This window comes from Sus scrofa, chromosome 2, assembly GCF_054392235.1.
Source record: "Sus scrofa isolate SSC_HxYL_T2T_F1_AM1 chromosome 2, Sscrofa_HxYL_maternal_Yorkshire_Landrace_v2.0, whole genome shotgun sequence".
Lineage (NCBI taxonomy): Eukaryota > Metazoa > Chordata > Mammalia > Artiodactyla > Suidae > Sus > Sus scrofa.
In genome coordinates, this window is record NC_139384.1 from 70,650,525 (window position 1) to 70,675,367 (window position 24,843).

The window sequence follows — 24,843 nt, forward strand, 5'->3', positions numbered from 1 at the left end:
AAATCAAAAGAGAAGAGGATGTAGCCTGGGAGGTTTCTATTTCTTTCTATCATAGAAGGGCTCATTGATAGCGGAACAGATAAGACTCTAAGGAATTGAAATTTGAGTTGCTGTTTTCTGATATAAAACAATGTGAGAGAATGAACTTTTTGTGGGTGGGGGGAGAAGGAGAGTGTGATAATGAAACAGAGAAAGGGAGAAAGGGAATTGGAGAAAAATATAAAGAGAGGGAGGGAGGAGGGAGGGAAAGAGAAAGAGAAAGAAAGAATGATAGTTATAGCATGAATGTCCAAGGATTTAGGCATATTAAGCTCGAGATGCCTCCTAGATATCTACTTGGAGATACTGAGTAAGCAATTGGATAGGGATAAATACAGGAATTTGGGGATCACCCTATGTGCACAAGGTACATAAAGCCATGATACTAGATGAGATCCCCAGAGAGGACACTGATGAAGTCCAAGGACTGAATGGCTGCCTTGTGTTGGCTGTGTGAATGAACCATTAGTTTAACAGTCCTTTAAATGTGTGGAATATATCTATAAGATGTCCATCAAATTAAATAGGAAAATGGGAAGCAAGATTTAAACCCAGGTGATTCTTACCTCAAACACAGCTTCCCACACATTGTTTCCACTGCTTTGGAGGGCAATGAGGTGTCTCTCAGTAAACATAATAAGCCAGCATTCTGATTTGTTCAGTATTGTGCAGATTATATTAGTCCACACAAAACATATCTGTTAATCCATGATATCTTCCAAGCACCATGTGAGTGCTGGGTGTGATGATGAGAAAGACAGACAGATGTCCTGACTCCAGGAAGCTGATAGCCTAAGGAATCATAATAAGTTAGCAGAAGACATTGGGTTCCTGGCTCATTGTTGGTACCCAATCACATCCAGGTTCTCTTTCATTTGGATACCAGTAGGATCAGAGGTCAAGTTGGCCTTTAATGAAAAAAACAAAAGAAGCTAGCAAGCATTCTTATCCAGATTGGTTCTGCTGCTAAGGGAGAGGTGTACCTTGGCTCAGTGTGAAAGTCACTCAGGAGCTCCTGCAAAACCAAAACTTATTTTGAAATCATGTAATAGCTTGAATCTAAAGAAATATTCCATCAACGTCCCAAGGATGCATGCTCCAGTGAATGGGGGATTGCAGTTGTCCATCTCTGGTTTGAAATCTCCTAGGATGCTGGAGTGTTTGATTTGAAATCGGGATATTCTTCCATGGATGATGGACCCACAAAACCCACTGTTAGAAAACAACATGCGGAGTTTTTGGTGGAAGGGTCTGGGAATAAGAAAAGACCTACGCTGGAATCCTGACCTTACTAAGTTGTGTAATCTTGGATCAGTTATGCAACCATTTTGAGCCTCAGTTTCCCCTCTGTCAAGAGCAATAGTTGTGAGTTTATTTGTTTAGGTATCCCACTGTAGGCTGTAATGTGGCAATGTATATGAGAGGTAACAGGAAACATGCAGTGTAGTCTGTGAAGGAAGATCCTCCGGTTTCCTCAGTTTTGACCGGAATTTTTTCCCACATTTTCACATGTCACATTAACATGGATGTTTTTACTGCTCACGTTATAGAGAAAGATTGATTTAGATAAAAGGTCTGTTTTTGGAATAGACCTACCACCAGATATATATGCAAAGTGTATGTGCAAGCTATCAGGGAATCTCAGAAGGGCCTAGAGATCAGAGCTCACTCTGGGTCCATTGTCTCTGCTTGGCCCAGCAAACACTTGTTTGCCCAACATTTGCTTTTCCATCTTCATGTGAATTGCTTTCTTCCCCTTTGAAATCCCAAACCACTACCCCCAATATCCTCTTTATCTTGAGCTGAAGGTGGTATTTGAGGTGAGGTGCTATTAATATTAGCTTCTCCAGTTGCAGATCGGTGCTCAGAGAAGTCAATTCACTTCACAATTGTCACATATCAAGAAATGGGATGGGCCAGAATTTGAACACGAGCCTATCTGATACAAGTCTTAATTATTAAGGCCTTGGCTATTAAGTTCATTTTCAGATTGAGGAGAAAAATTACCAATTTTCACTGCTGGTCAGCTTGTCTCTACTTAAGAAAACAAATGAAAAAATCTTTAGCTATTGAATTGAAATGCTGTAATGGGTTCCCCATAGCAGACAATTAGTAGATCTCATCTGAACCTGCCAATCCAGCCTCACCCCAGTGATCTTATCAGCTGAGGGCCCTGAGCATCCATCCTAGGGGACATAGAGAGATGAAAATTCTAACACTGAGCAGCCTGCCTAACTCCACTGGCAAAATATTCCCTGGGAGCCAGTTTCAAGTTTCATTAGGGAAAAAGCCTCGGGATATTCTGTGATACCTGGGGGCTCATTAAAATTTTGCATACAACCCCAACTGCCACTTCAAATCTGGAAAATTTTTAAAAAAAATCCCTAAGTTTCAGGCACAGAGCTAAGGCAGATAAGGTCAGATGCATAGATTAGGGCTAAGGTGCAGACAGAGACACAGGTCGACCCCACTCTTGAGAAATGGTCCCTGGATACTTTTCCTACTTACTTTTCAGCCCAAACTTTGATTGGCAGCAAGAGCTATAAGTGGGAAATTAGAGGTGTTCTTCTCTTCCCCTAAGGCACAGATGTTCAAACAGCCATATGCTATAGCATTTGCCATGACACCCTGGGAAGCTGAACCCAAGACACACAAAGCAGCTAGTGTTGTATGCTGCTGGGAGTTACAGCTTTCACTTCCTCAATAATAATGCTCACTGCACTTTGTGATATAAACTCCTGCTCAACACCTCCCCTCTTCTCCGAGTACCACTGGCAGCCCCCCAAAGTGTAGTACCAGTCTGCACTTGATCAAGATCATGTTTCTCCAACCTGGTATCTAACAGGTACAAAATAATGCTTGTTAAAGAAACAAGCAGAAAACTATGTCATTACAACCCTAGAGAAAGCCTATGAATGGCTACCCCTTAATTTCTCTGAAATTCATTTTCAGGCATGGTTTGCATCAGAGGAACCCACCTGTCCTTGTGAAAGTATCATGGCTAATATCCCCTATGTAAAAGAGTGTCATCTTGTGGTTGTTGGGGTTATGGAGAAAGGTGCATTGATTCAGACCCCGGTCTGAAGACACAATGAGCCACTGTCCCCTTCTTGCTGCTCAAGTGCCCTGTCTTCTGTTGCTTGAATGAGTAATCATATTCCCACCTCAGGTCCTTTGCACATGTTGTTCCATTTGCCTGGTATACTCTTTCCCCTCCCTCTTCCTCTCCCTCTAGAGTAGAAGTCTTACTAGAATGTTACCTTCTCCATAAAGCCTCCCCTTAGTCTGCTGCATTCTCTATAGATCTAGTCATTGGTCTCTCACAGCCTTCAGTCTTTCCTTCCACCAACTTCTCACTTTTGTTTAAATGCTATTTCTCATCATCTGCTTTTTCTCTCTACTGTAATGTCCATGAGAGCGGGTATGTCAGTCCTCGTCACTGTGGTCTCTCCACAGATGGGATCAGATATTTCTTATACATCTGTTGAAGACATATTTCTAGAGTTGTATATTCTCTGAGTTGGAGATAAGAGTTATCTCAAGTAGAGTCTTTAGGTACTGAGGATGGTCATGCTTATTGAACTAACCAACTAGTGCATCCAGTTCTGACTTTGCCTTTTTATTAAAGAGAAGATCAAGAGTGAGGTTTCCTTTTTCTATTTGCCATTGCATAGTCTCAGAATAGAGGACACCTATTGAGCAAAGACACCGACCAAGGAATTGAAGGGTCCTTCAACTCCACCTAAGTGTTCAATCCTTAGAGAGAATTTTATCCTATAAATATTTATGATATACCTGGTGTGTACTCAAGGTAAAAGGACACTGGGACCCAGATTTCATTTCTAAGAGGTTATGGACAAGGGTGAGAAGCAGGCAAGTGCATAAGTCATTCTGATACTGCAAGAGAAATGCAGTCCTTTACTCAAGATAAAAAGATCCCAAAAGGGAAATCCATAACAAGAGGCACAAACACTAAAGGGTATCTGTCAGATTCATATGCTAAGGATCAGACTGATACACATGGCAGACTCTCAGCACATCCATTAACTCAAGAGCTTGGTGCAGTGGAAGAAAGTGTGTGGGGAACGTTTTTCTTGAGGGAATGGTGAGTTCTGACCCTCATGCCCTGAGAACAGGCTGGGCACACAGCAGGGGCAGAGGAATGTTTGAGGAATGAAACATCTTGGATTAGCATGCACTGGTCATGCCCTGGGCCAAATCCAGCTGAGGGGCACAGAGATCCATGGGTCTTCCTGGGAGAAAAGCTGAGCAAGTTATAAGGCTGTGGTTTGAAAGGACTTTGGTTACATGTCATTATTTCTCTGGTGACCACACACTGCTGGGCACATAGTAGGTGCTCAATAAATATTTGTGCAACAAATGAGAGAATAGAGTCCACAGTTAAAGAAAAAACTTTAGGAGTTCCTGTTGTGGCTCAGCAGAAACTAATCTGACTAGCATCAATGAAGATGCAGTTTTGATCCCTGGCTTCACACAGTGGGTTAAGGGTTATTGTGAGCTGTGGATTAGGTTGCAGACGCGGCTCCCATCTGATGTTGCTGTGGCTGTGGTGTAGGCCAGCGGCTACAGCTCTGATTGGACCCCTAGCCAGGGAAACTCCATATGCCTTGGGTACAGCCCTAAAAATAAATTAAAAAAAAAAGAAAGAAAAAGAAAAAGAAAAAATTTTACATCATGGTAGAGGGAGAGTTCACTTTTACCAAGCACTTACTCTGTGCCAATCTCTTTACATGCGTTGTGTCTTTTATCTGTACAATTCAGTCACATCTTCCAAAAGAGAAAAAGCAGCCCAGAGAAGCCAAGGCACACATCTTAGTCACAGTGCCCCCTCCAGGCAAGCCTGCAAAATCACCTTAACTGTGATGTTGGTTTCCTATACTCTGTTTCTAGACTTAGTATTGACTCCATTCTGTGGCTCCAGTCCCATTTCCTAAACTCTGGTCACACAGGAGTAGCAATAAAGAGTTTTTTCTTAAGTCTTGGTTCCATTTCTTGACTGAACATCTGTCCTCTGATGTCCTTTAGTGATATCGTCTGTGTCGAGGAAATTCCCTTAAATACCAGGTCTTCTGCTATCCAGAGGATAAAATTCCAAAGACTTTTGGCATCAGAACTGAGATATAATCAATTTCCACTGTTTTAAGCCATTTTGTTTGTGGTAATTTGTTTTATCAGCCCCAAGAAACTAATAGAAGGGCTGATGCTATCCTCCAGATTATATGTGCTTGCTTCAACCAGGCTGGAGTTTGGAAGATGAGAATATGGCAAATGGGAAGAGAAGAGGAATGGAACTGCATTGTGGCTAGGAGCCCGGGAGCTTGACTGTTCATGGCTGTAAGATCCTGGCACTATCTTCTCCTTCCTTTCCCAGTCCTTTATCCAACACCCTGGGTTCTCTAAAGCACCTCTCTGACCCTGCCCTTCTGCTTCCCATAGGACCAGTCATCCATCCCTCTCCTAGAACAATCCCAGTTGCTGGGAGCCAGGATTTCCTGACCAAAATAGATGCAGACTTGGCCTGAGAGCCCCATGCTATCCTCTCTGGGATGGTCCAGGGGTGCCTTTTATGGCATGTGAATGGTCTTGGGCTCTTGAGATGCAATGTCCACATTGGATCCAGAAAGGGAAGGAGCCCCTGAGGTTTACAGATTAGGGGAGGGGCAAAGCCTCCTTGCATTCCACCCCTGGTCCAGTTAGAGAACGTCTCGTCAACTCTCTCTCCCCATCTAACCATCCTGTTCCAGGCCACAGAATAGCCCAGCTCCCAGCAGAGCACTGAGGGTTGTCAGGGATTATTTGGAGGCTGTGTGCACATTGTGGGTTGATCCCATTAAAGCCTGATGTACCCTGAAGTCTCCATAAGCTACCCCAGCTCCCAACTCAGGGTCTGAGAGCAGCCTGCCTACCTCCTGCATTAGTCTCCCCTGGGATGCCTTTGGAAAGAATCTCTGGAGAAGAAAGGGATAACGTGAAGGAGAAGCCTTGGGCTCAAACCACTCCTTTCTAAGCTGCCAGTGTGAGTTGCGGGGGAGGGGGCAGGGGCTAGGGCCTCCTCTGCTACCTCCTTAGAGCACTCCTGGTGGCCAAAAATAGAGGGGAATGGGTGCCCCTGGATGCCTTCCTGGAGAAGGTGATGCAAGGGGGATAGAGGGAAGGGCTGTGGGTAGTAGGAATGTTGGGTGTGGATCTTAGGATCAGGGACCCAGAAGAATAAAATTCGGGGCAAACATTGCCCCAGCAAGGGCTCCTCATTCCTGAATTGTCCACCTGGACTCCACTGAGCTCTCGTACCCACTGGTATTTGTGTGTGTTTGGGTGTCATGCAGATCTCAGAGTGAAAGTTGCTCACAAGGAACAAGGCATTAGTCACCTCCACGTTTCTGCTGTGTGGTACTGTGAGGGTGTAGGTCTGTGTGCATTTCCAGGACTCTGCAGGTGTGTGTCCTATCCTTGTGGGTGGGGTCTTGGCCCTGTGCAGCAAGGCTGCTGTGTACATATCTGGTTGAAATAAGAATCTGATGCTTGTGTATGTGCGCGCGCACGTGCGTGTGTGTGTGTAGAGAGAGATGGGAGGTGGAGTGCGACAATGTGTGGGGGACACCCATGTGTAGGTGTGTGTGATATACAAGGGGCACCTGGGTCCCACTATGTAGGAACAGGAAGCCACCCATCCCTGAGGAGAACTGTCCTGCGATGCCTCCCCTTCTGCTCTCACATACGCCTGGGTGGAGGCTCAGAGTCTGCTTACAGTGGGAGCCTGGAAGCTGAACTGGAGATAGTGTGTTCTCTCTCCCTTGACTCAAGGCTGGCCCTGGGCACTCTGAGACCCTTCCTCTCCCTTTCTGGGGATAGGCTGGTCTGTGAACAGAGGAAAGCAGTGCAGAGGTGGAAGAGGGAGGAAGGAGGGTCATGTTGCTTTATAAAATAATGAGGTAAAGTTCATATAGTATAGACTTAACTATTTTAAGGTTTACATTTCGGTGGCATTTAACACATTCACAAGTGCACCTATTACTTCTATCTACTTGCAAAATATTTTCATCACCCTGAAAGGAAAACTTTTCTTATTAACAGCCATGCCCATCCTCGTTGTCCCCAGCCTCCGGCAACCATGAATCTGCTTATATCACTATGGATTTGTTTATATTAGATATTTCATATTAATTGAATCAGATATCCTTTGTGCCTGACTTTTTTCATTCAGCCTAATGTTTACAAGGTTCATTCATGTTGCATTATGGGCTGGTACTACATTAAACATTTTTTTTTGTGTGTAAAAAATACATAAGTAGTTCATGCCATGGTGCAGTGGATTAAGAATCTGACTGCAGTGGCTTGGGTTGTTGAGGAGGTGTGGGTTTGATCCCCTGGCCCAGCGCAGTAGGTTAAAGGATCTGACATTACTGCAGCTGCGGCTCAGGGGCAGCTGTGACCCAGATCTAATACCTGGCTTGGAAACTTTCATATACTGCAGGTGCAGCCATAAAAAGAAAACAAAACCCAAATATATAACATAAAATTTACCATCTTACCATAATTTTAGTATGCAGTTTGTTATTGTTAAATCTATTCACCTTGCTGTATAACTGATTTCTAGATCTTTTTTCATCTTGCAAAACAAAATCTCCCCATTTCCTTCCCCCCACCCCAGCCCTTGGCAAGTGCCACTCTACTTTCTATTTCTATGAATTTGACTGCTTTAGAGACTTCATATAGGTGGACTCATACAGGATTTCTTTTGGGGAGACTGGTTGGTTCCTCTTAGCATATTGTTCCTGAGGTTCATTTGTGTTGTGGAATGTCAGGATTTCCTTCCTTTTAGAGCTGAATGATATTTCATTGCATGCGTAGACCTCATTTTGCTTATCCATTCTTCCAAGGATGGATATTTGGGTTGCTTCCACTTCACAGCTATTGTGAATAGTGCTGCTATGAACAGGGGTGTGCAAATACATTTTTGAGATATTCACTTTAATGTTTTTTGCCTACATAACCAGACATGGGATTACTGGACCATATGGTAGTTCTATTTTTCATTTTTTTGAGGAATAGCCATTCTGTTTTCCACAGCTGTTGTGCCATTTTGCAATCCCACCAATAGTGCAAAAACTTTCCATTTTTTTTTCATTCTCATCATCTTATTTTCTTCTTCCTTTTTTTTCTTTTAACCCCACCTTGGCACATGGAGGTTTTCAGGCCAGGGATCATTCCAGGCCAGAGATCAAATCTGAGCCATGACAGTGAAAATGCTGAATCCCCAACTGCTAGGCCATAAGGGAAATCCTTTTTGACATCTTAAAAAGGCATAATTCAGTGGCATTTAATTCATTTACAAAATTGTGGAACTCTCACCTCTATTTAGTTCCAAGATATTTTACCACCCCAAAAGGAATCTTGAACCCATTAGCCGTCACTCCCCATTCCAAACTATTCCCATTCCCCGGAAACCACTGACCTGTTTTTTATCTTAATGTGTTCACCTCTTATAGGATTTTAAATAAATGGGATCACACAATATGTGGTCTTTTGTGGCAAGCTTTTTCCACTCAGTATAAGGTCTTCAAGTTTCATCCATGTTGTAGCATGTATCAGTACTTTATGTGGCTAAATGGTGGAATTTCACTATTATCCACTGTAGTGATATATTACATCTTTCTCATTCTTGCATCCATTAATCCACTTTGCACTAAAAAAATCTTTTATTTTTCATGAAGCTTGTTTGTAGAGAAGAGAGAGAGAGAAAGGGAGAGAAAATGACCACTGATGGAACAAGTTCCTGGAAGAAAGGCTGCCCTCACAAGGAGCTGGGACAGATGTAACTTTGTTGTCACTCAGAGAAGATGAGAGAACCCATGACTGAGCATCTTGGCTTCTCTATGAAGTAAAAGTTTGGATATAAGATAGTGGGGTAGAGGTTGAAGAGAGGTGAGGAGTTTCAGGGAATAGAATTGGGAGGTGACTGAAGATAAAGGGCCTAAATAGAGTCAGCGAACAAGAATTTATGGTTATATACCACGTCCTTGTGAGGGACTCATGCAAGTTAGACCACCCAATAACATTAGTAACTTAGAGTTTTAAGCCTCATCACTTCATTTAAGCATCACAGTAGTCCTGTGGAATGAGGTGAGCTGGCAAAGAGTGATGCTTATAAATAAACAGAGCCCATGTCTTTTCTATGTTGTAGGGCAGAGTTGACTTCTAGCTGAAGGTAGCAATTAGGGAGTAGTTTGACCTTAAAATTCAGGAATATGTTGGTCTCATGAAGATGGGAGAAGCACAGAGTCACCAGCAAGCTCAAAGTCAGAAAAGCATGGTGAGTTTGGTCCTACATTAATCATAGCAATAATAGTAGTCATAAAAATTGTAATTATCAGTACTTTTTATTGCTTTCTTGCTATGTGCCAGTATGTGTGCTATTGTACTTAAGATGCATGATCTTATATCAACCTCAACACATTATTATGAACACTATTTTGCAGATGGATTAACCATGGCTTGGAGAAGGGAAGGAGCTTCTCCAGGAAGTCCTTTCCTGTAGGGCTCTCTAGAGTCTCTAAGTTCCTTCCCATTGGGCCTTCTTCCCTCTCTCCCAACCAGGTACACAGCATGGTGGGGATAAACCACACCTCGAAGTCTGAATTCATGCTGATTGGCTTCTCCCAAAGCATCTTCTGCCCACCTTCTTCCTACTCTTCCTGCTGATGTATCTGTTCATGCTGATGGGGAACCCATCATGGCCATTATCTGGAGCTAGCACAGTCTACACACACCCAGTACCTCTTCCTATGTGCCCTCTTCATCTCTGAGATCCTCCATACCTTTGCCTTCATCCTGCACATGCTAGCTGATCTGCTCTCCACCGATTGCTCCATCTCCTTCTCGGCCTGGGCCAACCAGATTTTCTTCTCATTCATGTTGGGATTCACTCACTCCTTCCTGCTCACTGTCATGGGCTGTGACTGCTATGTGGCCATCTGCCACTCCCTGCACTACAGCGTTCTCATGATCACTTGTGACTGTACCTGCCTGGTGGCCTGATCCCAGGCTGGAGGCTCAGTCATTGGGTTGCTGGTGACATCAGTCATTTTCCATCTCACCCTCTGTGAGCTAAATGAGATCCATCATTTCTTCTGCCACATGCCTTCACTGTTGAAGTTGGCCTGTGGAAATAATGTACCAGGTGTGGCCCTGGCAGTGGGTCTGGTGTGCAGCATGGTATTGTTGAGCTGCTTTCTCCTCATTATTCCTTCTTATGCCTTCATCTTGGCTGCCATCTAGAGGATCTCCTCAGCTGAGAGCCAGCACAAGTCCTGCCCCACCTGTGCGTCTCACTTTACTGTGGTCATTGTGCACTATAGCTTTGTCCCTGTCATCTACGTCAAGGTCATAGGTCTCCACTCTCAGCATGGCAACATCCTAATAGCTGTCACCTGCATGGTGCTCACTCCCTTCCTCAGCCCCATCATCTTCAGTCTCATGAACAAGGAGCTGAAGAAGCTATAAAAAAGACCTTCCTTATCAAACTCTATCCCTCTAGAATCTGAGTGGCCAGTGTGGAGGTGGTTTCAGAATATTCTAGAAGGATGACCATACCCTACTCTGTACAATGGAGTTAATAATGACTAGTCTGTAAGAATGGTGTAAAGATTTATGTGTATGTGATAGCACTTATAACATAGTAAGTACTCAATAAATGTTAATGTTTCCTCTTCTTCCTCCTTTGGAATGAAGTGATATTAGTGTTATTTTTTAATCAGACAGCTGTATTGAGATATAATTCACATACCATATAATTCACCCATTTAAATTACACAATTCAATAGGTCTTTTGTACATTCATGGAGTTATACAATTGTCACCATAATCATTTAAAAGTATTTTTTGTAACTCAGAAAACAACCCATACTCTTCCCTTTCTTATCTGTCAGTTCCTACTTTTTCCCAGTGCCCTCACCTCCCAGTCCTAGGAAATCACTTATCTGTTTTCTGTATTCTTTGCCTATTCTGAATATTTCATATAAATGTAGTCATACATTATATGGTCTTTTTGAATGGATTCTTTCACTTAGCACACATGTTAAAGGTTCTTCCATATTGTAGAATGTATCAGAATGTCATTCCTTTTTATTGCCAAATAATATTCTTTTTTCCTTTTTAATTTTTTAAAAGTTTTATTGAAATATGCTTATTTATAATGTTGTGACCATTTCTGCTGTGCAATGAAGTGATTCAGTTACACAAACACACATCCATTTTTTTCAGATTCTTTTCCCATGTAGATTATCACAGAATATTGGATAGATTTCCCTGTGCTAGACAGCAAGTCCTTGTTGGCCAGTCATTCTGTATACCACAATGAGCATATGCCAATTTCAAACCCCCAGTCATTCCCCTCCCCCAACCTGTCCCCTTTGGTAAGTGTAAGTTTGTTTTCAAAGTCTGCGAGTCTGTCTCTATTCTGAAAATAAGTTCATTTGTATCCTTTATTTAGATTCCACATATAAGTGATATCATATGTATTTCACTGTTTGACTAACTCTACTTGGTATGATAATCTCTGGGTCCATCCATGTTGCTGCAAATGGCATAATTTCATTCTTTTTAGTGACTGAGTAATATTCCATTGTATATATGTACTGCATCTTCTTTATCCATTCTTCTGTCGATGGATGTTTAGTTTGCATCCATGCCTTAGCTATTGTAAATAATTCTGCAATTAACACTCTGAGGCATGTATCTTTTTGAATTATGGTTTTCTCCAGATATATGCCCAGGAGTTGCTTACCGGATCATATGGTAGTTCTATTTTTAGTTTTTTGAGGAACTCCCATACTGTTTTCCACAGTGGTTGCACCAATTTATATTCCCACCAACAATGTAAGAGGGTTCCCTTTTCTCCACACCCTCTACAGCATTTATTGTTTGTACAGCCATTCTGGCTGGTGTAAAGTGGTACCTTGTAGTTTCGATTTGCCTTTCCCTAATAATTAGTGGTAATGAACATCTTTTCGTGTGTTTTTTTGCCATCTGTCTGTTTTCTTTGGAGAAATATTTATTTAGATCTTCTACCCATTTTTGATTGGTTTTCTTTGCTGTGCTAGAAATTTTAGTTTAATTATGTCCCATTTGTTTATTTTATTTTTTTTTATTACTCTAGGAGGTGAATCTGAAAAGATATTGCTGTGGTTTATTTCAGATAGTGTACCACCTATGTTTTCCTTAAGAGTTTATAGTATCTGGTCTAATATTTAGGTCTTTAATTCATTTTAAGTTTATTTTTGTGTATAGCATTAGAGAGTGTTCTAATTTTATTCTTTTACAGATGGCTGTCCAATTTCTCCAACACCACTTATTGAAGATAATATCTTTTGTTCATTGTTTACTCTTGCCCCCTTTATCATAGATTAGTTGACAATAGGAGCATGAGTTTGTTTCTGGGCTTTCTATCCTGTTCCATTGACATATTTTTCTGTTTTTGTACCAGTACCATACTGTTTTGACCACTGCAGCTTTGTAGTACAGTCTGAAGTCAGGAAGCCTGATTCTTTTAACTCTATTTTTTCTCTCAAGATTGCTTTGGCTATTCAGGGTATTTTGTGTTTCTAAACAAATTAAATTTTTTTTCTTCTAGTTCTGTGAAAAATGCCATTGGTAATTGGATAGGGATTGCATTGAATCTATAGATTACCTTGGGTAGTATAGTTATTTGGACAATATTGATTCTTACAATCCAAGAACATGGTATATCTTTCCATTTGTTTGTGTCATCTTCAATTTCTTTCAGCAGTGTCTTAGAGTTTTCAGAGTACAAGTTTTTTGCCTCCTTAGGTAGTTTTATTCTTAGATATTTTATTCTTTTTGATATGATGGTAAATGGGATTGTTTACTTAATTGTCTTTCCAATCTTTCATTGTTAGTGTATTTAAATGTGAGGATTTCTGTGCCTTAGTTTTGTATTCTGCAACTTTACTGAATTTACTGATGATGTCTAGTAGTTTTCTTTTTTTTTAATATTTTTTTTTTATTTTCCCACTGTACAGCAAGGGGGTCAGGTTATCCTTACATGTATACATTACAATTACATTTTTTCCCCCACCCTTTCTTCTGTTGCAACATGAGTATCTAGACATAGTTCTCAATGCTATTCAGCAGGATCTCCTTGTAAATCTATTCTAAGTTGTGTCTGATAAGCCCAAGCTCCCAATCCCTCCCATTCCCTCCCCCTCCCATCCGGCAGCCACAAGTCTCTTCTCCAAGTCCATGATTTTCTTTTCTGAGGAGATGTCCATTTGTGCTGGATATTAGATTCCAGTTATAAGTGATATCATATGGTATTTGTCTTTGTCTTTCTGGCTCATTTCACTCAGGATGAGAGTCTCTAGCTCCATCCATGTTGCTGCAAATGGCATTATGTCATTCTTTTTTATGGCTGAGTAGTATTCCATTGCGTATATATACCATCTCTTCCGAATCCAATCATCTGTCGATGGACATTTGGGTTGTTTCCATGTCCTGGCTATTGTGAATAGTGCTGCAATGAACATGCGGGTGCATGTGTCTCTTTTAAGTAGAGCTTTGTCCGGATAGATGCCCAAGAGTGGGATTGCGGGGTCATATGGAAGTTCTATGTATAGATTTCTAAGGTATCTCCAAACTGTTCTCCATAGTGGCTGTACCAGTTTACATTCCCACCAACAGTGCAGGAGGGTTCCCTTTTCTCCACAGCCCCTCCAGCACTTGTTATTTGTGGACTTATAAATGATGGCCATTCTGACTGGTGTGAGGTGGTATCTCATGGTAGTTTTGATTTGCATTTCTCTTAGAATCAGCGATGTTGAGCATTTTTTCATGTGTTTGTTGGCCATCTGTATATCTTCCTTGGAGAACAGTCTATTCAGGTCTTTTGCCCATTTTCCCATTGATTGATTGGCTTGTTTGCTGTTGGGTTGTATAAGTTGCTTATATATTCTAGAGATTAAGCCCTTGTCGGTTGCATCATTTGAAACTGTTTTCTCCCATTCTGTAAGTTGTCTTTTTGTTTTCTTTTTGGTTTCCTTTGCTGTGCAAAAGCTTTTCAGTTTAATGAGGTCCCGTGGGTTTATTTTTGCTCTAATTTCTATTGCTTTGGGAGACTGACCTGAGAAAATATTCATGATGTTGATGTCAGAGAGTGTTTTGCCTATGTTTTCTTCTAGGAGTTTGATGGTGTCCTGTCGTATATTTAAGTCTTTCAGCCATTTGGAGTTTATGTTTGTGCATGGTGTGAGGGTGTGTTCTAGTTTCATTGCTTTGCATGCTGCTGTCCAGGTTTCCCAGCAATGCTTGCTGAATCTAGTAGTTTTCTGATTGCATCTTTAGGATTTTCTATGTATAGTATCATGTCTTCTGAAAATAGTGACAGTTTTACTTCTTCTTCTCCAATTTGGATTCCTTTTATTTCTTTTTCTTCTCTGATTGCCATGGCTAGCACTTCCAAAACTATATTGATTAAAAGTGGTTAGAGTGGATATCCTTGTCTTGTTCCTGACCTTATTGGAAATAATTTCAGCTTTTAACTGTTGAGAATGATGTTAACTGTGGTTTTACCATATATGGCCTCCATTATGTTGAAGTATGTTCCCTCTATGCCCACTTCTGGAGCGTTTTTAAATCCTAAAACAGTGTTGGATTTTGTCAAAAGCATTTTCTGCATCTATTGAGATGATCACAGTTTCATTATTCTTTATTCAGTTTGTTAATGTGGTGTATCACACTGATTGATTTGTAGATATTGAAGAATCCTTGACAATGTCTGGGATAAATCCTACCTTATTATGGTGTATGGTCCTTTTAATGTATTGTTGGATTTGGTTTGCTAGTATCTTGTTGAGGATTTTTGCATCTATGTTCATCAGTGATATTGGCCTGTAATTTTCTTTTTTTTGAGTTATCTTTGGTTTTGGTGTCAGAGTGATGGTGGCCTCATAGAATGATTTTGGGAGTGCTTCTTCTGCAATTTTTTGGAAGAGTTTCAGAAGGATACATGCTAACTCTTTTCTAAATGGTTGATGGAATTAGCCTATGAATCCATCTGCTTCTGGACTTTGGTTTTTTGTAAATTTTTTTTTGTCTTTTTGCCTTTTTCTATGGCTGCATCCACAGCATATGGAAGTTCCCAGGTTAGGGGTCCAATCAGAGCTGTAGCCACCGGCCTATGCCAGAGCCACAGCAACGTGGGATCCAAGCCCTGTCTGTGATCTACACTACAGCTCATGGCAATGCCTGATCCTTAAACCACTTATCAAGGCCAGGGATTGAACCTGCAACCACGTGGTTCCTGGTCAGATTCATTAACCACTGAGCCATGATGGGAACTCCTGGTTTTTTGTAAATTTTTTAAATCACAATTCCAAATGAATCTCCAGTGCATTTGTGTCCTCCTTTTCTCATGATTTTTGGTTTTGATATCATATTTGTGTGTGGATAATTTCCTACCTTTATTATACGTTTGCTTTATTGGTGAGCATTCTCATTTTAATTTTCTTGTTAATAGTTGTGGCCTTTTCTTTCCCACCTAGAGAAGTCCCTCTAGTATTTGTTGTAAAGCTGGTTTGGTGGTGATGAATTCTCTTATCTTTTGCTTAATTGTAAAGTTTTTGATTTCTCCATCAGACATGAACAAGGCCTTTCTGGGAAATATTTGTATTAAATTAACATTGCATATTAAAGTTAAAATTTTTAGTTTAATATAGACATGTATTTAGTGAATCAATATTAAGTATAAAGTATAAAATTTACCAAGGTTTACTAAAACTCAAATGAAATCATATACTCTCTTTTACAAAATTTGTTAATTGAAAACAAAGCTTGGGATGATGGCTGACTTTATCTAATGGCTCCTGAAGTTTTCATGGGTAACCTAAACATAACTGTTAGGAACAAGTGAATTGAGTAGATATAAATGGGATAAGAACTTTTAGAGGAAATGCTTAACAATAAATATGTTAATGGCATGTCTACTTAAAAATAGTTTCTCCAGATTTTTGGTAATTTGAAACTTTACAGTTTTGATAAGTTAAATGTTGGAAGTTTATTGACTATCTAGATCATTCCCAAATAGCATAAGATACTGAGACATAATTAGCAAACATAGACTTTCTTCTAAAGAAAAACTAAAGATATTTATGATTATGAATAAATATGTTTCATTCCACACTAAGGTTTCTATAAAAAAGCCCGTGTTTCTAAAAATTATGAACAGTATTTATGTATGCTAATATAGAATGCTAATGTAGAGGACATTTCATAATTGCTTACTTTTTAGTTTTCATTTTAGCTTTTAAATGTTAAGAATTCTAATACATATATAAAATTATAACTACTATCATTAATTAAAAAAAACTTTATGTAAAAAAAGAAGATATAAAGAATGGAAATGGATTTCGTTAAGGGAAAAGAGAGTAGTTTTGTCCTAAAGAGGGTTTAAAAAGAGAGCCAGCGAGAGAAAAATACAAAGCATAAGACAAAAATCTGAAGGTAAAAAAGGAAATTATAAAGGGTTAATGGGAAAAGAACACTGAGAAAAGGATTTTGTGCCTATTCGGGATTGAGTAAATTGGGATAAATTTAATTGAGTAAATGAATCTTAAAGTCGGAGTACAGTTCTTTTGCAATATTATGTTAGTTTAAGATGTAGAATATTGTGATTCAATATACTTACTTGTACATGCGTATCTTTATAGCTTACTTGTATTTACATTAATACATAATAGTGTGTACCTCCTAATCCCTTTCCCCCACGTTGCCCCTCCCCTCTTTCCACTCTCCACTGGTGAACACTAAATTGTTCTCTATGTCTGTGAATCTGTGTCTGTTTTGCCATATTCATTTCTTTGTTGTATTTTTTATTTTTTGTCTTTTTAGGGCCACCCCCATGGCATATGGATTTTCTCAGGTTAGTGGTCGAATCAGAGCTGTAGCCACTGGCCTACACCACAGCCACAGCAACGCCAGATCTGAGCTGCATCTGCAAACTACATCACAGATCATGGCAATGCCAGATTCTGAACCCACTGAGCAAGGCCAGGGATTGAACCTGCGTCCTCATGGATGCTAGTCAGATTTGTTTCCACTGAGCCAAGATGGGAACTCCCTATGTTGTATTTTTTAGATTCCACATATACATTGTAACATACAGTATATGTTTTTCTCTGTCCGACTTATTTTCCTGAGCATAATACTCTCTGGGTCCATCAATATTGTTGCAAAGGCAAAGTTCATACTCTTTATGGCTAAATAATATTCCGTTATATATGTGTGTGTATATATGTATACATGTATATTATATCTATTCTTCTGTTGATGACCACTTATATCTTGGCAATGGTAAATAATGCTGCTATGAACTTTGGAGAGCAAGTTTCTTTTCTTCTTCTTCTTTTTTTAACCAAACCCACGGAACGTGGAAGTTCCTGGGCCAGAGATTGAACCTGCACCACAGCAGCAACCAGAACTTTTTCAGTGACAATGCTGGATCTTTAACTCACTGTGCCATAAGAGAACTCATGCAAATATGTTTTTAAATCAGTGTTTTCACCTTCTTTAGGTACATAAGCAGAAGGATTACTGGATCATATGATAGTTCTAATTTTGTTTTTGAGGAACCACCATACTGTTTTCCATAGGAGCTGCACCAATTTACAATCCCAACTGTGTACTAGGGTTCCTCCACCCCTTTTTACATCCTCATTAACATTTGCATTTATAGACTTTTTGATGATATCCTTTTTACAGGTGTGAGGTGATATCTCATTGTGGTTTTGATTTGCAGTTCTCTGATGATTAGCAATAGTAAACATATTTTTCATGGGCTTGTTAGTCATATCTATGCCTTCTTTGGAAAACTGTCTACTCAGATCATCTGCCTATTTTTTTTCTTTCTAAAACTGTACCTGTGTCATATGGAAGTTCCTAGGCAAGGGGTCAAATCGGAGCCTCAGCTGCAGGCCTACACCACAGCTACAGGAACACAGGATCCAAGCTGCCTCTGTGACCTATGCCACATCTTACCATAGCACTGGATCCTTAGCTACTGAGCTAGGCCCAGGATTGAACCCGCATCCTAATGGACACTGTGTTGGGTTCTTAAACCACCGAGCTGTAATGGGAACTCCCATACACCATTTTTGAATTGGCTTTTTTGCTTTTTCATACTGAGTTTTATGAGCTGTTTATAAATTTTTGATATTTACCCCTTATTGGTCATAATAATTCTCAAACAGTTTTGGAGAGTGGGAGAGTTTTCACTTTGTCGATGGTTTCCCTTGCTGTGCAAAAGATTTTAAGTTTAATCAGGTCCCATTTTTTTTTGCTTTTATTTATTTTGCCTTAGGAGATGGATCAAATAAAAATTATTGCTATCATTTATGTCAAAGTATGTCTGCCTATGATTTCTACATTTAGATATTTAACCTAACACGATTATTTTCATATATGGTACTAGAAAATGTTCTAATTCCTTTCTATTACATGTAGCTGTTCAGTTTTTCTATCACCAGCTATTGAAGAGATTTTCTTTCTCCATTGCAAATTCCTGCCTCCTTTGTCATTAGATTTGTTATTAGATTAATTGACCATAAGTGTGTGGGTTTATTTCTGAGCTCCCTATTCTGTTTCACTGATCTATGTGTCTGTTTTTGTGCCAGAACAAGGTTGTTTTGATTATTTTTGCTTGAAGTCAGGGACTGTGATACCTCCAGATTTGTCCTTTTTTCTCAAGATTGTTTTAGCAAGTTGGGGTCTTTTGCGGTTCTGTATAAATATTAGGAGAATTTGTTCTAGTTCTATGGAAAACATCATGGGTATTTTGATAGGGATTGCATTAGATCTGTATATTTCTTTTGGTAGTATGGATATTATAACAATATTATTCTTCCAGCACATGGACATAGGATACCTTTCCATTTCTTCTTATCATATTTAGTTTTTTGATCAATGTTTTATAGTTTCAGAGAATGGGTCCTTCTAGTCTTTAGTTAAGTTTATTCCTAGATATTTTATTCTTTTTAATGTGATTTTCAATGGGATCTTTTTCTCCTTCTCCTAGTTCATTATTAGCATATAGAAAAGAAACATATTTCAGTATATTTATCTCATATGCTACAGCTTTACTGAATTCATTTATTTAATTGTGATAATTTTTTTAGTGGAGCCTTCAGGGATTTCTATACATAGTGTCTTGTCATCTGCGAATAGAGCAAGTTTTACTTTTCCAATTTAGATGGTTTTCATTTCTATACCTTGTCCAATTGCTGTGGTTAGAATTTCCAATACAATGTCAAATAGAAGTGGCAAGAGTGGGCATATTTGTCCTGATCCTAATTTTAGAGAAATAGTTTTCAGCTTTTCATTCAGTTATGATGTTAGCAGTGGGATTATCATAAAAGGTCTTTATTGATGTGGAGCTGTGTTTCCTCCATAACAACTTGGATTTTTACCATGAATGAATGTTGAAATTTATCAAATAATTTTTCTGTTTCTATTGAGAGAGTCATGTGATTTTAACATTGATTGGTATGTGGCTATTGAAACATCCTTGCATCCCTGGAATAAATCCCATTTGATACTTGTGTATGATCCTTTTTATGTACTGATGAATTTGGTTTGCTAATATCTTGTTGAGGATTTTCATCTATGTTAATCAAAGATATTGGCTTATAGTTTTCTCTTTTTTGTAGTGTTTTTGTTTGGTTTTGTTATAAAGGTTATTGTGGCCTTGTAGGATAAATTTGGGAGTGTTTCATCCTTTTTAATTTTTTGTAATATTTTGAGAAGGATAAATATTAGTTCTTCTTTATATATTTGGTTGAATTCCCTTGTAAAGCTATTTAGTTCTGGACTTTTGTTTGTTAAACAAACATTGTGTCAATAAAGAAACCAAAGAGAAATTTAAAAAATCTTGAAGCAAATGAAAATGCATAACAACACAATAAACCTTGGAATACAGCAAAAGTATTTCTAAGAGGAAAGTTTTTTGTGATAAACACCTACATTAAGAAAAAAAGAAAGATCCCAAATTAGCAACCAAAATTTACATCTCAAGGAAGAAAAAGAACAAAGGCCGAAAGGGAAAAAATAAAAAAGATCAAGCAGAAACAAATGAAACACAGACTAGAAAAACAATGGAAAAGGTCAATGAAACTAAGAGCTGGTTCTTTGAAAAGATAAATAGAATTGACAAAGCTTTACTAGATTACCTAGTAAAAAAAGATTCAGGATAAGACTCAACATAGGGATGCAGAGGTGACATGGGGCCAAGGGCATGGCCCAGGTGGGGCAGAGTGGCCATTGTTGGCACTTATTCAAACAGCACCCAAGAAGAAACCTGGACTTCTGATGGCAGCATAGACATTTGAATTCCAAAGTCCAAAGAAGGAAACAGCTATTCAGGTACAAGAAGCACAAAGGGTCCAGCAAGATGTTCTCAAAGAGACTACATCAAGACATATCATAAATAAAAAGGCAAAAAAAAGATTTCTAAAGACAAGAAGAAAAAAACAAAGAGTCATGTACAAGGGATTTCCCATAAGCCTCTCAGTCAATTTCTCTGCAGAAACTTTGTGGGCCTGAAGGGAGTGGCATGATATTTTCAAAATACTAAAAGGGAAAAAACTTGCAACCTAGGATACTCTACCCAGCAAGAAGAGAAGGAGAGATAAAGAACTTCTTAGACAAGCAAAAACTAAAAGAATTCAACTATACTAAATTAGCACTAAGAGCAATGCTGAAGTATATTCTATAAATGGAAAATAAGTAAGAATCTATAGGAAAGAGAAAATCCATTAAGAAAGACATATACATAGTAAGGATTGATGATCACTTGAGCCAGTACATAGACTTTTTTTTAATTGTGAAAGCATCTGTAACTACATTAAACATAAAGGGATAAGCATGAAAATGTAAAATATGACATCAAAAACATAAAATGTGGTGAATTCCCACTGTGACTTAGTGGTAACAAACCTGACTAGTATCCATGAGGATATGGGTTCAATCCCTGGCCTCACTCAGTGGGTTAAGGATCTGGCATTGCTGTAATCTGTGGTGTAGACCACAGATATGGCTTGCATCCTACTTTGCTGTGGCTGTGACATAGGCCAGCAGCTGCAGATCTGATTCAACCCCTAGCCTGGGAACTTCCATATGCTGCAGTTGCAACATAAAAAAAGCAAAACAAAAACAAAAACAGAAACAAACCCCAAAACTACCAAAAAAAAAAAAAAAACAAAACAAGACAAAACAAAAACCACCATAAAAATGCGAGGAAAGGAGTAAAAAAATGTAGCTCTTTTAGAATGTATTTGAACTTAAATTGCTCTCAGTTTAAATCAAGCAGACATAATTATGGGTCAAAATAAATGAACCTGATGGTAACCACAAATCAAAAACTACACCAGATATACAAACACCCCAAAGAAAGGAAACTAAGCATCTTATTAAAGAAAATCAGCAAACCACAATGAAATAAAAAGAAGGGAAATGAACAGAGACTGACAAAACAACTGGAAAACAAGTAACAAAACTGCAATAAGTACATACCTATTAATAATTACTTTAAATGTCAATGGACTAAATGCTCCAATCCAAAGACATAGGGTAGATGATTGGAAAAAGTAATATTCCCTCAATATGATGCCTACAAGAGACTCACTTTAGGGCTAAAGACACTCAGAGACTAAAAGTGAGAGGATAGAAAAAATATTCGTGCAAATGGAAACAAGCAAAAGCCTCAACTTGCCTGTTTTCGTATCTAAACACTGATGCTTTCTTCTTTTCTTTCTCCTTCCATTCTCCCTCCCTCTCTCTCCATGCCTTCCTCCCTACTTACCCCTTCTCCCCTTCTTCATATGTATATTGCTCTATTACCAACCTTCCACTACCCCCATCTTCCACTATTTCACAGATTTTGCGCCATATATCTTTTATCCAATTTCATGATCAAATCAATTTCAAGGACTCTATTCCTCCTAGCCTACTCTCTTGCTTTTACTCTCGCTTGCTCTAGCTACTGCCCTCTCTTTGCATTTTTACATTCTTCACTCAATTCGGTTTAAGACTAAAAAAATCCCTTAGAGTCTATTGTTCTAATATGCAATGAACTGTAAATAGTAAACCCTTTTTCTTCTTTGGGACTAATGATTTATTTTCTTTTGTATATTTCTTACAATTAAACAGATAATAATAAAAAAACTAGACATGGTGCTTTATATATGGAAAAGACACAACTCAGTTGGCATTTCTTATTATCTCTTATTCAATTTATTTTAACTTGGGGGAATGGGGGAATAAATTCTTCTCTTGCTAGCCCATTCAAGAAGAACCATGAGCATTAGGATCCTGAGACATCTATGTGGTGCTCCCTACATGCCTATGGATAGATAACACATTCATAGACATAGATAATGGGATGGAGCTTATATTATGAATAAGAGACTATGATAGCCCAATTGTATGCTAAAGGGGGAAAACAAATTAGAGAAAAACAAATAGTTAGTATGCATCAAATTAAAAAATCATTATATAAAAAGATTCCTATGGAGTGTAGGCATTTTCACAGACCTGAATCAGTACAAGAGTCTGTGAAGACAGGCATTATTATCCCAGACCTCCTTTCATATTTCTCTACCTCCAAACTGGCCATCAGGAGCTTAGGGGACAGAATGTTCTGTGGAAGCTTCTCTTCATGGCGTTTTTCAGCTCTTTATTCCTGAGGCTAAAAATTATTGGGCTCAGAAAGGGGGTGAAGACTGTATAGGTGGTGGCCATCAGAGTATTACTGTCCATAGAACGGGGGCCCTTGGGCTTGAGGTAGATGATGGAGGCAAAACCATAGTGTACAATAACTATGGTGAGGTGGGAGACGCAGGTGGAGAAGGTCTTGTGCCGGCCCTCAGCAGAGGGGATCCTCAAGATAGCAGCCACGATGAAGACATAGGAGAGAACAATGAGGAATAAACACCCCATCAGGGCTGTGACACATACTAGGATCACACCTAAGGTGACAGAGGATGTCTCTTTCCCACAGGTCAACTTCAGGAGGGCAAACACATGGCAGAAGAAATGGTGGATCTCATTAGACCCACAGAAGGTGAGGTGGAAAACTATCATTGTCACCATCATCCCCATGACTGAGCCACCAGCCCAGGACCAGGACACAAGACGGGCACAGTCACGTGTGCTCATGAGCACGTTGTAGCGAAGGGGGTGGCAGATGGCCACATAGCGGTCATAGCCCATGATCATGAGCAGGAAGGAGTGGGTGAAGCCAAACGTGAAGGAGAAAAACATCTGGCTGGCACAGGCCACAAAGGAGATGCTGTGGTGGGTGGAGAGCATGTTGACCAGCATGTGTGGAGTGATGGTGACAGTGAAGAGAATCTCAGAGGTGGAGAGGGCACACAGGAAGAGGTACATGGGTGTGTGGAGGCTGTGCTCCCTCCAGATGGTGGTCATGATGAGGAGGTTCCCCAGCAGCGTGAACAGGTACATCAGCAGGTAGAGCAGGAAGAAGGTGGGTAGGAGCTGCTGAGGGAAGTTGGAGAAGCCGATGAGGATGAATTCAGACACTGTGCTATAGTTCTGGCCAGACAAGGATGCTGCATCTGTTGAGATCAGAAATCGAATGAAGGCACAGTGATTAAACTATAGTTTCTAACATAGAATAAATTGCTGTTAAAGACCTATGTAATACACAGCTATTTGCTTAGCTTGTCTGGGTCTCACCATCTTCATCACTAAGAAGGAATAAATCATAATTTTTTGTTGCCATTTGGTAATGTGATGAAGATAAAATGAGATCAGTATATTAAGTGGTTATGGCATGGTTTGGCTTTTTTAATTGAATGAATGATTCTTTAAATACTATAATGCTTTACAGTGGCTATTGGGTTTTTATTAACCATGATGAAAAGAAATAAAAGATCCCAGGTTTGTAATTAATAAGACATTAGATAATCCAGGTCATATTCTCTTGAACAGTGTGACTATTCTAGAAAATATTTATTTGGATCTTGGGGTTTTATAAGTTTTTTTTTATCTGAGAATTTTTGTCCTTTAATTGAGGACATTCATATTTATTTTAATACTATTTTATTAGTACTCATCTCTGCCATTGTATCTCATATTTTGCATTTCCTCTTTTAAAAGAACTGAATGGAAAGTATGAAAATAAAATGATGGAGAAATATATGCCAGCTAAAGTGCATCAAAGGAAAACTGAGGCAGTGATCTTGAAAACAGAAAAAAAAATGCAGTTAAATGAAACAATAATCATACCTCTGTTACTATATGCCAGTAAAACAAACCAGACTCCCTGGAGAAATAATCTGGGCATGGAAACAAGCCTAGGGTAGTTCTACGACAATGAATGGAACTTTCACTGAGCAATGTGTTAATGTTGAAGGCTGCAGAAACCAGACTGAAAATGTATTCATTGGCCATGGCTGAACATCAGAAAAAGTGATCATGTACAGAGGATGAAGGAATATGCTAAATGATACCATGAAGTAGTAATCAGAAAATCCAGAAGGTGAAATGTTCCCTAGAACAATTGGTCTGCTTTCATCAATAAGACAGGATCAAGAAAAGGATGAAGAGAAATTAAAGGGACAAGACAACAATATGAAATATTTAATACTAGATTAGATATTGATGTAGATAAGCTGCTTGTAAAATATTTTTAAAGAAATAGAGAAGATTTTGAGTATGGGGTGAATGAATGATAAAGTATGAATAATATTAAGGGAT

At 39.1% G+C, this 24,843-nt stretch overlaps 1 protein-coding gene and 1 pseudogene across 1 annotated transcript; one reads left to right on the plus strand and one right to left on the minus strand.

Moving 5' to 3' along the window:
- The first annotated feature begins 9,663 nt into the window (after positions 1 to 9,663).
- LOC100513649 (olfactory receptor 10H2-like) lies at positions 9,664 to 10,604 on the plus strand (annotated as a pseudogene).
- A 12,133-nt stretch (positions 10,605 to 22,737) lies between these two features.
- LOC110259618 (olfactory receptor 10H4-like) lies at positions 22,738 to 23,688 on the minus strand. The gene has a single exon (XM_021085096.2). The coding sequence runs from the start codon at positions 23,584 to 23,586 to the stop codon at positions 22,738 to 22,740; it is 849 nt and encodes a 282-aa protein (XP_020940755.2). The 5' UTR covers positions 23,587 to 23,688.
- Positions 23,689 to 24,843: the final 1,155 nt, after the last annotated feature.

What these genes read in the sequence shown, in the direction of transcription:
- LOC110259618 (XM_021085096.2), bottom strand. Translation starts at nt 23,586, where the DNA reads ATGTACCTGTTCACGCTGCTGGGGAACCTCCTCATCATGACCACCATC.